The following is a 16317-nucleotide window of genomic DNA, read 5'->3' as shown; positions in this document are numbered from 1 at the left end:
AAACAACAGTCAGAGCACTTTATTTACACTTTAAATAATTCTTTAAAAAAAAGAAAATCATAAAGAAAATGCCCTCATATTTACATTTAGCATTTAAAAACTAAGTTAAGAGAACTCTGCTGTTTCACCACCATGATTTTAGAGGACGAGGATCCAAAACATTGTCACACGGCTTGGGTGAGCAGCTATGCTTTATTGGCCTTCACACACTTTACTGCTGTTCATATGATAAAACGAGGATATATTGTACACCGTCCTTTCTGCAGCAACAGGAAACTCTCAAGGACGGTGCTTAACGATGGTGTGAAGCTTGAGGTAGACAGGTGGATCAACCATGATACCTGTGAAACTTACAACACACCAACAGGTGTCTGCCACTGACGGCTTTGCACCACCACACTTTTTATACATGAGTACAGAAATATGTAAAATTTTAATATTCAGCAGCAGTATCAATAAGAAACAGTGAGAAATATCGGTATGGGGCCTGTTCCTCATCATCACTGGAGCATCATAATGCTTGGGCCCTTGGCTGTGCACGGCTCTATCAAAACTTAACACTTCAAATATGCCCTTCAGATTACATAGCAACTCAGGTTTTGCTGCTGGTGCTTTGCTTGTAATACACCTCCTCATCCAGAGGAGGGCAGCATGAGGCCGTGGCCGTGCTGTCAGAGAGCAGTCAGGAGGACCGTTTCCTCACCTTGTCAGGGTGCAATGATTGACAGCTCCACTACAACCACTCCTCTTCATTTCCTTTAATCTAACTAAGTTTCAAAGTGATAATTCAATGTCGATTATTCTGCAATTTTACTACATCAAATAACATTCGTCTCTTTTTTAAACGTGTTATTCTTAGTTTGTTTTAAAGCTGCAATACCTCCCTGTAAATATTTGATCATATAGCTCCATTTGTAAAAAACACAGACAGACAGACAGACAGACAGACAGGTAGGCAGACAGTTAGACAGGCAGACCGTCAGACAGACAGACATGATCGTGGTATGAACTTCATCTTCAGTTTTTTATCCTCTGGGACCTCAGAGTTACAAACCTGTGTACGCAGGTGATATTTTACATGATGATAACAACTCATTCTTCAATAAATTTAATTAAAATCCAGCATTAAAACGATGATTTAAAATAATATAACGGTTCAACAGTTGTTCATTAGGACAGTGAGAGTGCGCCTTCATACGTCACGGCCTTTATTTTGAAATCTTAATCAAACCGGAAACACTGCCCTGCTGCTACCAGCTTCGTGCTAATGAACCTGGGAGACGCAGTTTCCGTGTTTCTCTGGAGGTGGTCAACGATTTCGACCGAAACTCTCCGACAACAACCGCAGGAGGATCGTCTGCGGATAGTAAGTGAAGCTCGGTCTTATTATGAGTCATTTATTGTCCGACCAGTGTTTAAATATAGTCCTGCTCTTTATTCTGTCAACTCATTCTGGTTGTTGTGTGTCTTGGCTGGATGAAAACAACAGCTGTGACGCAGCTTTGTGTTCACATACTGTCACAATCTGCTCTTTAACGTTTTACTCACTTCTTCACCACGTTTACTGCCGCATTTGTTAAAGGGAATCCTAACCAGCAGGGGGCGCCACAGGGAACACAAACTCAAAGGGAGGGTAATTATATCTGGGATGTCCGGCCGCATCAGCCATCAAACCGCTCTGACTTGTGTTGTATTTGACTGAACAGTCGTGTTGAAGGGCGGACCAATCACAGACCGGTGTCGTGGTTGACTGTGTTTGTCCCGCCCCTCCTTCACTGTGATTGGACGGCTGGTGAACGTGACGAGCGCAACTTTGTGACGGGAAAAAAATTTCTCAACTTAAACGCTCAGACAAGCTGCTGACGTCTGTTCAAAACAACTTTAAAAAACACTCTGTACTCAGAAAAACAACTCGTTGGTCTCGGTAGGTCGAAGCAGCGGTGGCAGAGACGGACGTTTCGGTTCATTCTGATTGGTTCAAATGAACCGGAGGTCGACGCCCACGAGGAAGGAACGACTGCAAACGGTTCTCTATGGAGGATGACCGGACCCAGATATTCACACTAAAGTTACATTGGTCGGGTTCGCACCAGGCTAGGATTTCCCAGCGATCCCGACTGAAATATGCCGTGACTCAGTTTCATGAAAGCAGAAGATCATCAGTTACCATGGAGATTTATTCTGGGCAGCTGGCCTTCTCCAGACCGGGCCAACAGCTTGATTAATCACCCCGATCAGAAACCAATGTCTTCCAGTTCTTCCATGTTCTAATGTTCCATGTTCTTCCAGGCATGGCTGTGTTTGAGAACTGCGCGGTGCTGCTGGAGCTGAAGCATCTGTCCTTCAAGGAGAAGAAGGAGGTGAAGTCGGCGGTGATAGAGAACGGAGGCAACATCTCCTTCGTGGTCAACAAACAGGTGAGAAAGTCTGGCAGGTCGGTCGGCTTCAGGACGGACGAACTGTCGTCGTGCAGTAACAGAAACATCTCCCTCTCTTGTTTCTGACTACATTTCCCACAGTGCTCTCTGGTAGTGACCAGCGATGTGTGCAACCTGAGCACCAACAGGCTGCGCAGCATCAGGAAGTACCACACCCCCGTGGTCGGCCTGGATTACGTGTACAGCTGTGTGAACGGCGGCCGTCTTCTGCCTGTGGACGAATACAAGCTGGACACATTGTCTTCCTCTGCTGCATCACTCCCTCCTCCTCCCTCTCCACCGAGCCGGACGCCACATCAGGGTATTATCCTCACAGGTAGGAACGGTCTCCCAAACATCATCACAGACACCAAACAGCTGCTGTATTTATGATCGTCTCTTTGAAATAAGTCAGATTTATTCAGCTGGTCTGTAGAAATCTGTCGGGTTTGTACGCTGTCATGGTTTCTGTGGTAACTGTATCACAGACTGGATATATAAGTCCCGCCCCTCCGTAGCTTCAGGTCTATAAAATGTTTCTGATCCAGAAGTGTCTTCAGCTGCAATACCAGCGAGTGCCACTAGAGGTCGGCTCCAAAAAGCCTCCGGCTCCATAGACTCCCATTCAACTTCTCTCATCAAATCCAAAGTGAATAAAATGTGTCCATCAGTTATCTCGGTGTTGTTAGCTAAAGTCACTCCTTCTTCTTAGTTTTCTGGAGGTCCATCTGAAAATAATCCCTCATTCATTAGAAAAGAAGATTCAAGAAGACCTGTTTTTGGGGGGCGTGTCTGTTTGATTGACAGGCCTGTGGTGCAGTCAGGTTACAGCTATCGGTGGGCGGGACGTAGTATCGTCAGGTTTCCAATCAGATCAGTCAGATCCACTGCTGGCTCCTCCCCCAGCTCGTCCAAATATGGTCACTTCCTGCTCCAAACCGCTCCGAACTAGCAAGATGGTGACAGAATCTGAACTGGAGGATTCATAACGTTGATGGTTGATGACATCACTGATGGATGATGACATCACTGATGGTTGCTGGTTGGTTTGTATTTATTGTCTCAGTCAGTTCCAGCAGACAGACCAGGACTCCTCCCACTTCCAGCACCATGATTCATGAGTCTTTGGTTTATTTTGCACTTTGTACAGACAACACCGTCCAACAGCCGTGTCCTCCCACACACTGATTTATGGAAGTTCAGTTTAAGAGTTGACTTCCCTCAGTCAGCAGGTTGAACTACGTGCCGAGGTCGGCTGTGTGCAGTGTATTCGTCACCTTGCATAAGCAGTCAGAGTGCAGATCGGTTCTGAACAGCAGAACGTGTGTGTGTGTGTGTGTGTGTGTGTGTGTGTGTGTGTGTGTGTGTGTGTGTGTGTGTGCGCGGGTGTACGTGTGCATGTGTGTGTGTGTGTGTGTGCGCGCGTGTGTGTGTGTGCAGCATCCGTGTGCATGTTTTTGTGTGTGTGTGTGTGTGTGTGTGTGTGTGTGTGTGTGTGTGTGTGTGTGTGTGTGTGTGCACTGCAGCATCCGGAGCACCAACGAGCCAAGCAGCTGCCGAGCGGCCCAAAGAGTGGACTCGGCCTGCGGACTCACCTGCAGAGACTCCAAACCCGACCGGACTCGTCCTGGAAAAGTTCAGGTGTGGACATCCTACATCCTGCAGTTATAACGCTGTTCACACTCTTTTCATTACAGCCCTCATTTAAGCAGGTCAAAGTCTGATGACATTATAATCTATTTTTTTTTAACAAAAACAACTCCGACGCCTTCAGCAGTAACCACAAACAGACCGAGTCCTGCCACTCCTTCTCCTCCCAGGGTCACTCAGGCACATTTTTTTGGGACTTTGTCACATCAAGTTGGAATATTTTGTAAAATGCCCATTTTTATTTCACTGATGAAAGAAGAAAGAAAAGATCTCTGTTTTCACTGACCAGCTGAGTTGTATTTTGTGAATTTAACCAAATCTAGAATTTAATTTCTGCAACATAAACGCAGGTTTCCGACGGTCAGCAGATTTCAGGGAACTTTAAAAGCTCTCCTCCCGTCAGAGTTTATTTGATCATGTTTTGGATGATCAGGGAGTTTTGTTTGCGTGTATAAATTTGAGTTTCCATTGATCAAACTGTAATATTTTCCATGTCTGTATCTATAACATTAGTTAGCTGGTTATCATCAGTGTGAATGTTTGGTAGCTTTAATGCTCTGTGACAGTAAATGCAGCTTATTAGGCTACGAGCTAATTACTGTTATTGTTAGATGCATTCTGTGACTCTGGAGCCGGTATTTAGACTTTCATTTATTCTAATATCAAATGAAGCGGAGGGGCGTGTCAGCCTGTTTTGAACAGAGATGTGTGCAGTGTGTTTTCCTGTCCGGTGTCGGTCCCGGAGTTTCTCCTCTAAAGACGGAGGCATGTTGACCACTGCATTAATCTCCTTTCTTTAAATTGGACTTTCTAATCTTTTGAGATCTGAGGATAAAAGTGTTGCAGGTTTGTCGGCGGGACTTTGGTCCACTCTGGATACGAGACTTCAGCTCTTTTCATTGGCTGTTGTTTGATTCTCGTGATGCTCCTTACATTTTCAACAGGAAGCAGACGTCTAGGCCGGGTACCGTCCAAGAGATGATAGACGACAGGACAAATCTTGAGTTTGTTATTTTTTTTGGTGTCATCGGTATCCAGCCACACGCCTTCTGAAGAGCTGTTCTCCTTATTCTCATGTAAATATGTTGATCAGCTGCTGTCAGCAAACCAGGAAGGATTCCATTCTGATTTCTACAGTAAAATACTGGAAGATATTGCAGATGTTCACAGCGTGCGTTTTTTCAATCATTTGGAAAACCGTTTCAGTCCTTAGAGCAACAAGACTGTGTCAAAACCTTCTGTAAGGCTGGACTGAGCTTTTATTTTGAAATGGATACAGGAAGTTGTACTTTCTGCTGATGCTAACGTTACATTAAAAGCTTTCCAGCGGAGGATGCAGCCCACCTTGTGAATATTTAGGATTTTTTTTTCCTCATTTTTTAGGAATCAAAATATTTTCCAGTGAAATAAGCAGCAGCACCTCACACACCTCTGCTCCTGTGTCTCAAAATAAAATGATCGTCATGTATTCACCAATGTGTTGTTTTTAAATTTCACAGAATTTATAAGGAAGCGGATTCGGATCTTCCAACATATCCTGATCATTTTCAAGTGGCCAAGTATTTGATCTTTGAGAAGGTAAAGCAGCAGTTTACTTCTAAGCCTGCTACTAGCGCTGTTAGCGTAGCGGTGGCTGCAACTCCTGGTGTTCTCCTGCGTGTGCAGATGAGCAGCAGCTCCTGGTGTGTGCTGGAGCTGCAGAGTGTCCAAGCGGAGGGAGGACGGCGGTATCGTGTGGTCAGCTACTGGAAGGATGATGCAGGAGCCCCGGTAAGAAGTCGCCTTTATCTTCCTGCTTGTTTAGTGTCTCTCTACAGATATAGAGATGTTGTTGTGTTTCACTGTTGCACAGTCGATTGTGTCACGTTGCTTCAAAAACTCCCACGTTAAAGAGTGAACTGCGAGACCTTGAGTTGAGCTGTTCGTGTTTGTAAATGATGTCTTTAAACGTGCTTTCTGTTAACATCTGCTGTAGAAACAAACTCTGGTTAAAAAGTTTAAAAGCAGCGTTAAATCAAAGTGGACATGTTTGTAAGAGTAACTCCTAGGACCTGATTTGCTAACATCTCTCATGAAGGGCACTAAATTGCGTGTTTATTCTAAAAGTCTGCACATTTAATTTGCAGGTGATTTACTGAGAGTAACTGTGTCACTGATATCAGGTGCAAATCGCTGCATTTAAATGAGGTGTTTGTGTGTTCAAGTGATTTAACATGGAAAAACAGAACAACCGCAGAATGACAGGAAATCTCATCCCATTGAAATTAAGAAATATAAATATAACAAGATTAAAACGCTATTCAGGAGATTATCAACAAGGAAGTCTATGTGGGAAAAACACAAAGATCAATCGATCAAATTAAGAGAAGATGGAAAGATATTGGAGAAAAAAAAAGGTTTAATAATAAAATGTGGGTAAATAAAAGAGGAAGACGGTGGATGAGATCTTCTAACAAACACTGAGCAGCAGGTCCAAGATCTCTGTGATGAGCAGCTGACTTGGTTTCATTCAGTGCCTCGCAAGTGCTATAAACCTTATTAAGTTTACCTGTGAACTGTGTGGGACACATTCAGGACCACGGACAGCTCCCCTGAAGAACAGGACTGATACCCCATCAGTGGTACCTGCAGTACGCTGCTGGCTGTCAATCATCATTCAGTTCATTCAATAACTCTAAAATATCATCTCTGGACAGACGACATGTCTGAATAATGTTTCCCTCTGACATCAGAAATGTTTAACGGGTGTAAAACCTCGTTCTCTACATATTCTCTGCTTTCCTGCGTCTCCTTCACAATAAGAGCAGCTGTCTCTCTCTCCTGATGTTCATCTGATTAAAACCTTCAGTCGTACTAAAATACACAACAATCACTTCTCCTGATTCTACTTCCAGGGTTAGTAAATATCATCACAGCTGATTCATTTATCTGTTTACATTTCTCCTCTCAGTATTTTACACCTTCAAGTAGAAACGCCCAATATGACGTGTTCATTCAAACACGCAGAATGGACACGCGTGTTAAACTGCACATCGTTAGTAGATCAGCTGGACATTTATCTGCTGATGATGTGAAGTTTGCACGTGATATTACACACACACACACACACACACACACACACACACACACACACACACACACACACACACACACACACCTTCAGTGAATCAGGCCGAGTGTTGACTCCAGTTTAAACATGTACACCATCACAGGACACTGATCTGTCCAAGGAAACCAGACAGTGATCCGTTTTCATCTCCATCAGCGCAACAAGTCGTTTTAAACAGAAGAATAAGTCGGTCCGTGTGTTTGTGCTCACAGCAGCCGGCGGTGAAGGACGTGCTGGTGTTCCTGTCCACCTCAGAGGACGCTCTGCAGGTCTACCAGGCCCTCAGGGACACTCTGGAGGCTTCAGGTCTGCAGAGTAGGAGCACTGCCCCCCCGCTGGTCCGGGACCTAGGCTCCGCCCCCCTGCAGCAGGTCTCAAACACTTGCTGCATGTTGTACTCGTCACTCATCCGTGAAGCACACGCTCACATCGCTGTAGAACACAGAGTTCAGACATGGGGGGCATTATTAGTGGCCAACATTTCATTTTTCAAGATGTTTTTAGGTTTTATTTTCCAATAATTCATGTCCAGTCTATGAATTTGATCAATATGATACGCATTGTTTAGGCCTCATAGTGATCCATCATATGATGACAATATAAAGTAGATATTATGGTGTATTTAATTCAACCCCATTTACAAATAAATTGCGACACTGTGTAAAATTCTGAAACGTAATAATTCTATTGTTTTAGGAAAAATATCTGCTCATTTTGAATTAATGTTTTTTTGAGTTAATTGGTAAATGGTAAATTGGTAAAAATGCATTTTTATATAAATATTGTCTTGGTAAAAGTATCAAATTGTGTAAAAGTGTAGTAGTCAGATCACTGCCCCCCCGCCTCGGATCAACTGACTGACATGAAGTCCATTTGATTGGCAGCTGCTGCTGGAGGAGAAGCTGAACACAGGAAGCGTGTCGCAGGAAGTGGGCGTGTTTGTGGAGCTGCTGTGGACCGAAGCGCTCGGTCGCCTCAACGGCATCCTGACGGTTCCCATCAGCAGGCTCAGTCTGAACGACGTAAGATGCTCTCAGTCTGGACCGCCAGCCGGCTCATCTACACTCACTCCACTGATGTCTGCGCTTTGTGTGTGTGTGTGTGTGTGTGTGTGTGTGTGTGTGTGTGTGTGTGTGTGTGTGTGTGTGTGTGTGTGTGTGTAGGTGACCAGGGTGGAGGCCTTGCTGCTTCAGGCTCAGAAGAAACTAAGAGAGCAAAATGCTGCCGAGGTGCTGTCCCTCCTTAACGAGGTCTACGTCCTGCTGCCGCACAGAGAACCAGCCTCCCTCCTCGATGCCCGGGGCGTCTCTCAGAAACTGGACCTCTGTCAGGTAACAGAACACATGGAGGCTCACTGTGCAGCCTGGGCTTTATGTTTACGTCTGATATAATTCAGTCTGTCAGAGGGAAGAAAAGCCTGCATTCCTAAAACATAATGGAGGACACAAGCTCAGGACGCTCCTGCTGCTACATGCTGCTTTCTTAAATGCACTACAGTTCACCTCATCATCAGTCGGGGCAACGGCCCCGTCCGAAGCCTTCAGATCCACACGTTCAAACCCAAAGAAAGAAATACTGCTGTAAGCCCACACAACACACTGCCTCTGAGCAGGTTCACATGTCTGGTGCTGTCACCAAATCAGCCATGTTCAACACAGTCAGCTGGCATAAACGGGACAACCTCTGCTGCTGGTGGACACTGACATCCCACAATGCAACACAAACAAAGAAGCTGTTTCCAGCTTAAAAAAAAAAAAGCTGTAACCTTTGAGAAAGTTCTGCAAGTTTCATCACCTGATAAAAATCAGCACCTGACTCCTCTTTAAGGGAGAAAAACCTCCAACAGAAGGAAGGAAAAACTCCCTCTTAACAGGAAGAAACCACCAACAGAACCAGACTCAGAGGTGGACGGCCAGGAGAGCAGAGACAGAAAAGGACAGCATAGAGATCCAAAACATGAGCTGTTTGTGGGGCCGACAATCACACAGCAGAGACATGCAGCTTAATTTAACAGGAAGTCGATGAAGAGATGCTAAAACAGCAGAAATATGATGTCTCTTGCTAAATCCCGTCAGTACTCTTGCTGCAGCATTTTGGATCAGCTGCAGGTTTTTAATGAGTAATTTGGACATCCTGACAACAAGGAATTACAATAATCTAGTCTAGAAGTAACAAACGCATGAATGAGTTTTTCTGTGTCATGCTGAGGAAGGATTTTCCTGATTTTATTAATATTACGTAGATGAAAGAAGGCAGTTCTGGAGATTTGCTCTATATGGTGTCTAAAGGACAAATCCTCATCAAAGATGACTCCAAGGTTCCTCACAGTGGTGCTGGAGGCCAAGACAACGTCATCTAGAGTAACTAAGTGATTACAGAAAGAGTTTCTGAGGTGTTTAGGACCAAGTACAAGAACTTCTGTTTTGTCTGAATTTAGAAGCAGGAAGTTTTTGGTCATCCAGGCCTTTATGTCTTTTAGACAGGCTTCAAGTTTTACTAACTGATTAGTTTCATCTGGTTTTATAGAAAGATATAGCTGAGTGTCATCTGCATAACAATGGAAGTTGATGCAGTGCTTCCTGATGACATCTCCTAATGGAAGCATGTACAAAGTAAAAAGTATTGGGCCTAACACTGCGCCTTGTGGAACTCCATAACTAACTCTTGTTTGTCTGGAAGACTCATTGTTGACATGGACAAACTGAAATCTATCTGATAAGTAGGATTTGAACCAGTCTAATGCAGTTCCTTTAATCCTCGTAACATCTTCTAATCTCTGTAATAAGATCGTATGATCAATCGTATCAAAAGCAGCACTGAGGCCCAGAAGAACAAGTACAGAGACGAGTCCATTATCTGAGGCTAATAAAAGGTCATTAGTAACTTTCACCAGAGCTGTTTCTGTGCCATGATGAACTCTAAAGACTGAAAATCTTCAAACAGATCATTCCTTTGTAAATAATCACAAAGTTGATTTGCAACAACTTTTTCAAGGATTTTAGAAATAAACGTCAGGTTGTAAATTGGTCTGTAGTTTCCTAAAACAGCTGATTAAGAGTCAACTTTTTAAGTAAAGGTTTAATTACAGCCACTTTAAAAGCCTGCGGTACATAACCAGTTACAATAGATAGGTTGATCTGATCTAATATGGAAGTATTAATTAAAGGGAAGACTTCCTTAAAAAATTTAGTTGGGATGAGATCTAACAGACAGCTAGAGGATCCAGATGAAGAAATGAACAGAGAAGCAGGAAAGAGACGATCTGATGAATAGGAGTGGTGGGGAGCGACAATTGTGTTGTTGTGAGCGAGAAATTTGTGCATTTTCAACATGTTGTGAGCGACGTGTTGTCATGTTGGAGAAGCCTGTTGCCATGGCGCCACAGTTCAGGTGGTCTGCAGCGAAGGTTTCCCCTCAGACGCCTCAGAAGGTCCCAGTGGAACTCGATGTTGACAGTCTGACTCTGGGGGACGAATTCACGGTGACACAAAGAAAACCCAGCTGGTGTCTCCTGACCGGACAATCCTTCTTCTTCTTGGACAATGAAGCTCCGCCCCTCTTGAAATGTGATGTCATCAGAAAACCTCGCCCGGCTCGTCGCTTCATCGCCGTAGACTTTCTGAAGCATTTCGACGGTCTCTGTTAACCGTTTACACAGTTTGATCTAAAATTCATGAGCTCATGTCGACAGAAATCACAGACTAAAACCTGACTCAGCAGCTGATTTTAAAAAGTGCCAAAACAACCACATCTGGATTATTGAGTGTTTGAATGAACAAAGATTTTATCCAATTGAAAGTAAATCTACAGTTCTGCTGTGATCTACAGCAGAACTGTCAGACAGCGGGCTGTCTGGTGCTTCTGTATTTTAGTGGGGTGTTGAACACTCTTAAAGTGACAGTGGGTACTTTACATAAGATTGTCACATGACCACGTGGAGGTGAAAGCTTTCAACCTCTAAATATTTGTGTTCATTACATTCATTATATGGTAATTAGACCTCCTATTATCAAATATTCCGTCCTAACTGATCTTGTTTTTTAAAAATACATTCAACGTGCAGCACAAACATTGAAGCTCCCATCCGTGATGCTCTACCTGCCACCTTAACATCAACACCTCCCTCTCTGTGCAGTTAATCCGGGACGTCCTGAATGTGAGCGAGGTGACGCAGAGCACTCCTTCCTGTCTGGGGAAGTACCGCGCTCTCAGGTGCAGCATTGAAACAGTTCCCCCCGGCAGCTCGGATTTCCACGCTGTGACCCACCTGCTGCACAACAGGTAAGCTCCCCTTCGTTAGGTCATCAGCTCGTGAGGAGACGGCAGCCGTCCTCCGTCGGACCGGCACACATTGAAGGAAACGAAGGACTCGCCTCCTTCCACCTGGTTCAGAATCACCGGATGGATCCTGATAGAAAGTCTGAATCAAACACAAATACAATGTTTATGTTTCCAGTTTGGATACGAGAAGTTTTTACATGAGGATAAGTAGGGTTAGGTCTCCTCCTTCTCCTCTTCCTCCTCTTCCTCCTCCTCCTCCTTCTCCCTCTTCCTCCTCTTCCTCCTCCTCCTTCTCCTCTTCCTCCTCCTCATCCTTCTCCCTCTTCCTCCTCTTCCTCCTCTGCCTCCTTCTCGTTCTCCTCCTCCTCATTTTCATCTCAGAAAGAACCCGAAACACTCACTCGCGCTTTTGTTTCCAGCCACTCAGATTATTGTAACTCCTGTTTCACCAGTTTACCAATAAACAGTCAAAAAGGAAACTACAGAGTGTTCAGAAGGCAGCAGCCAGTTTTAACAAGAACCAGAGAAGGGAAGACATCAGCCCACAGATTAAACCCTCCAAGCTCTGCATCGGCTGCCTGTCTTTTACAATTGATTTTAAATGTCTTGTATTCGTTTAGGAAGCTTTGAATGATCCTGCTCCTCCTACATCAGTGATCTGGGCTCGTTTTATGTTCCTGCCACATCGAGGTCCTGCTCTGCTTTTCTTTTAAATATTCCTCATGTCCCACAGTAGGAGTGGTGAGAGCGCTTTCTCCTGTTATTAACTCTGGACATCAGAACGAGTGTTTTTAAAATAAAACTAAAGACGTATCTATTTAATCTGGCCTTCTGTGATGTTTATCATCCTGATTTTAAATTGTAATTATTGTTTTCATTCCTGGTGTTTTTCTTTACTTTTCAGAATGTTATTTATTGATTCTGACAACGTTGTTTTATTGCTGCAATTTTAAGTTCTTAATTTTATTTAACCTCCATTTTGACTAGTTTTACCTTATTAGGGCCCGAGCACCAAAGGAGCCCTGGAGTTATTCATGGAATTATTACGCGTTATTATCTATTCTCCTCAAAAATAAATTACCTATTTGGCGGCTTTAACATGCTCAAAAATTCATGGAAGATGGCACACGCATCACTCCTAGTGAACATTTACATATTTTAGTGGAGTCGCGAGTGGGCGTGGCCAAATGGCTCGATAGCGCCCCCTAAACTGCAGCATGGCGGCTACATTTATCTACATGCACGAAATTCGGTGGACACGTGTATCACACTAAATGTACAAAAAAGTTCCACTGCACCAAGACCTCAACTTAACAGGAAGTCCGGCATTTTTAATTTACTTGCCATTTTTGGCAATTCGCACATGTTGTATTTTAGCGAACTCCTCCTACAGATTTTGTCGGACCAACTTGAAATTTTGTCTGTCCTATCTTAACACCTGGGAGATAAAAAGTTGTCAAAAGAATTTGTTTTTGTCGAACGGTGTGCCCATGGCCTGGCAGATAGTTTGAGAGTCACAGTTCAATCTCATTAATTACATTATTTTGAAATGCAAGCGGTTGTTTTGAGTCTCTTTATTCACAACCCTGTTTTCCAAAAAGTTGGGACACTGTGTAAAATGTATATATAAACCAATTAAGATGATTTGGAAATCCTGGAAGCCCATTTTTAATTAAAACTAGACTGAAAACAACATATACATGTTGAAACTAAGAAATTGTATTGTTTTATGAAAAAAAAAAAAAGTATGGTCTTTCTTAATTTCATGTTTCAAAAAAGTTGACGAATGGTTCTTCCGATTTTGCCTTCATCAGGCGATCTCTGATTGAACGAACAATGGGGAGGGAAGTGTCTTCATTGTTCAACTCGATGTCAGGAATCACCTCGTCGAGGCCGACTAACTTTTCTCGGGGACAAAAGGATTTTCACTCTGAACATCAGCCCAGACTTTGTCGAACAGTCGTGCACTGATGTCATCAGTTTGTGTTTCAGTGAGGCTCCAGCTAGCGCCCCGCAGAACCAGCGTCTTAACCAGAGCCCTCACCAAGCGTTTGAACTGGTATTTCTTCGTTGTTGCTTTCTGTTCACGTTTGTCCACAGATGTAGAAAAAGCTACCGCCTCAGTTGTCAGAGGCGCGATGACCTCGGGGACATCTGGTGATGGTCCAACTACCATATCTGAAGAGCAACTGTGAAAACTCAGTTCGTCCTTGTCTTCAGACTGAGCCGTGTCAGCCTCGGCTGCTTTGGTCGGCTCAGGGGAGTCCGATTCCCGCTCCGTAAAATCTTGGACCGGTTCAATAGTAACTGCGGTTTCATCTTCAGTATGCCAGCTGTCATTGGTGGCCTCTCCACGTAAAGAGGGTTGGCTCATGCGTTTCATTTTCCTGACAAAGTTTTGTATCGCTTTTCTGCTGCGGTGAAGAAAGAAAAACTGAGAGGAAATGATGTTTACAAGCTTTTATAAGTGCTGCCGTACTGATGTAGGCTACTTATGGCAATTTAAGCAAGAGAATTTCCACACCGGCCACTTAACTTTAAATGTATTTTAAATCCGAACACCTTTGGGATTAAAAGTTGTTAAAAGATGCAGCAAAGTTGGATGTTTCGCCATGACACAGGAAGTTGATGTTTAAGGTCAAACGATGCTCCAAACCTCACGAAACTTTGCACATGCGTCAGGCACCAACTTTCATGTGTTTTGAGTATGTTAAAGCCGCCAAAAAAGGCAATTTTTTTTAAAGAATAGGAACGAGAACAAGAAAAAACGTGCCGCATGTGAGGGCCCGCATATCACTGCTTGCAGTTTTAATCTTGTTGTTCTGTTTGTTTTCCTGTTGATTTGTTTGCTTTTCTATGTGTGTTGCTCTGCTGTGAAGCACTGTGGGCTGCAGCCTTTAATGAATAAAGCTGTGTTGAGTTGAGATGCCATCATTCAGGACCACAGCATTGATAAGAGGATCAGCTCTCTTCTGATTGTGGCAGAACCGGACCACTCTGAGTAGATGGCCGGACGACCCATAATTCCGTTTTATTTATATATCGCCAAATCATAATGTATGTCACCTAACAGTGTTGTCTAGGTTTTTAATCTTTGTGTAGGCGTAGTGGCCATCCTCACACTTCTAAATATGTAGCTTCTCAGACGTGCCATGCTTCTGTGTGTTGCAGCAATGTGCAGATCCAGCAGGTTCTGCGCATCAACAGAGGGGTGGAGCTTCAGACCTTTAGGAGCGAGTTTGGGAACATTAAGCCACTCCTCCATTCCTCCAGTCCCAACAACTTTGTGGGAATCCTATCTCGGTGAGATCACAAACTTAAATCTTCATGATAAAATTGTCCTCTCATTTAGAAAATATATTGACTATAATTTATGTATCGAACGTTTGTATTTTCTTCATAGTGTCCATGAAGATGAGCATCCCATTTCAACCAGTCCATCCTTACATTGCTGTAATATATTTATTTCTATTTGTTCACAAAAACAAAACAAAATCCAAATAAAATCCCTTTTAAATTTACTTTTTGACTTTTAAAAGCCAAATTGTCTGAATTAAGGGAGTAAAGTGAAGTAATGAAGTAAATGTAAATAAAAAAAACAGAATGCCATGATTTGCAAATCATGTAAACTCATATTTAACTGAAAATAGAATCGAAATTGTTCTGTTTTATGAAAAATGTGCTTATTTTGAATTTGATGGCAGCAAAATGTCTCAAAAAACTTGTGTTATGATCATGTTCGCCACTGTGCTGCATCACCTCTTTTTTTTAACAACACTAAACATTTGAGAACTGAGGAGACCAGTTTCTGGAGTTTTGAAAGTGAAATGTGGTCCCATTCTTGCCTAATAGAGGATTTCAGCTGCTCAACAGTTCAGGGTCTCTTTTGTTGTATTTTTCATGTCATGATGCTCCAGATGTTTTCAATGGTTGACAGGTCTGGACTGCACGAGGCCAGTTTATCAGCCGGACTACCCATGCCATGTGCACTAATGCATCCTGTACCATCACAGATGCTGGCTTTAGAAATGAGCTGATAACAAGCTGGATGGTCCCTCTCCTCTTTAACCTGGAGGATGCAGCGTCCATGATTTCCAAACAGAATCTCAGATTGTGATCCATCAGACCTCAGGACAGTTGTCCACTTCACCTCAGTCCATCTTCAATGATCTCGGTCCAGAGAAGGCGGCGGTGTTTCTGGATCATGTTTCTATCTGGTTTCTTCTTTGGAGAGTTTTAACCTGCATTTGTGGACACAGCGATGAACTGTGTTCACAGACGATGGTTTTCACAAGTGTTCCTGAGCCCATGCAGTGATTTCCACTCTAAATGATCAATTGATCAATGTGAATTGATTTATTAGTAGATCTTATTTCATTCCCTCTCTAGTGGTCTGCTGCTACCCCGTGTTGGAGTGGAGCATCATGGGATAGAGAGAACTGATGTTGGCAATCTGGGCAGTGGAATCTACTTCAGTGATGCTGTGAGGTAGGTGGGTTTATAATCTATAAAAAATAATCACACTGTGTGAGTTATATGAGGTAACTTGATTTATACGTTTTCCTTTTATTGTCGTGAAACATCAAAAACAAACTGTTTCAGATGATTTCCAGGACTCATTCTTCTTCTACTACATTCTTCATGCAGCGGCAGTTTGAAATACTCCAAACCCAGCGTGACAGATGGTTCTCGGCTGCTGGTAGTGTGTGATGTGGCGTTGGGACAATGCAAAGACGTCCACAAGAGGGACATCACACTGACGCAGCCTCCAGAGGGACACCACAGCGTGCACGGCGTGCGACGCACTGCGAACACTCACTCTGAGTTTGAGGTAGGAGTCCATGAGTGTTAATGGGTCCC

The 16317-nt window shown here is 43.5% G+C and overlaps 1 protein-coding gene across 1 annotated transcript in view; it reads left to right on the top strand.

Annotated features, from left to right (window-relative positions):
• Positions 1–1260: 1260 nt before the first annotated feature.
• The window catches only part of parp4 (poly (ADP-ribose) polymerase family, member 4), a 39271-nt gene continuing 24214 nt past the window's right edge, over positions 1261–16317 (top strand). The window contains exons 1-13 of the mRNA XM_069724854.1: positions 1261–1366; positions 2290–2417; positions 2520–2754; positions 3944–4058; positions 5567–5645; positions 5733–5837; positions 7389–7547; positions 8061–8198; positions 8340–8507; positions 11312–11457; positions 14629–14760; positions 15847–15945; positions 16105–16288. Of these exons, the coding sequence (XP_069580955.1) occupies positions 2292–2417; positions 2520–2754; positions 3944–4058; positions 5567–5645; positions 5733–5837; positions 7389–7547; positions 8061–8198; positions 8340–8507; positions 11312–11457; positions 14629–14760; positions 15847–15945; positions 16105–16288 (1686 nt within the window). The 5' untranslated portion in view covers positions 1261–1366; positions 2290–2291. The remainder of the gene's footprint in view (positions 1367–2289; positions 2418–2519; positions 2755–3943; positions 4059–5566; positions 5646–5732; positions 5838–7388; positions 7548–8060; positions 8199–8339; positions 8508–11311; positions 11458–14628; positions 14761–15846; positions 15946–16104; positions 16289–16317) is intronic.

The sequence above is a fragment of the Brachyistius frenatus genome, unplaced genomic scaffold (genome assembly GCF_029030835.1).
Source record: "Brachyistius frenatus isolate BFR_SWC_R1_liver_20210118 unplaced genomic scaffold, ASM2903083v1 Contig_400, whole genome shotgun sequence".
In the NCBI taxonomy this organism is placed as follows: Eukaryota; Metazoa; Chordata; class Actinopteri; family Embiotocidae; genus Brachyistius; species Brachyistius frenatus.
This window is presented reverse-complemented; position numbering and strand designations above follow the sequence as displayed.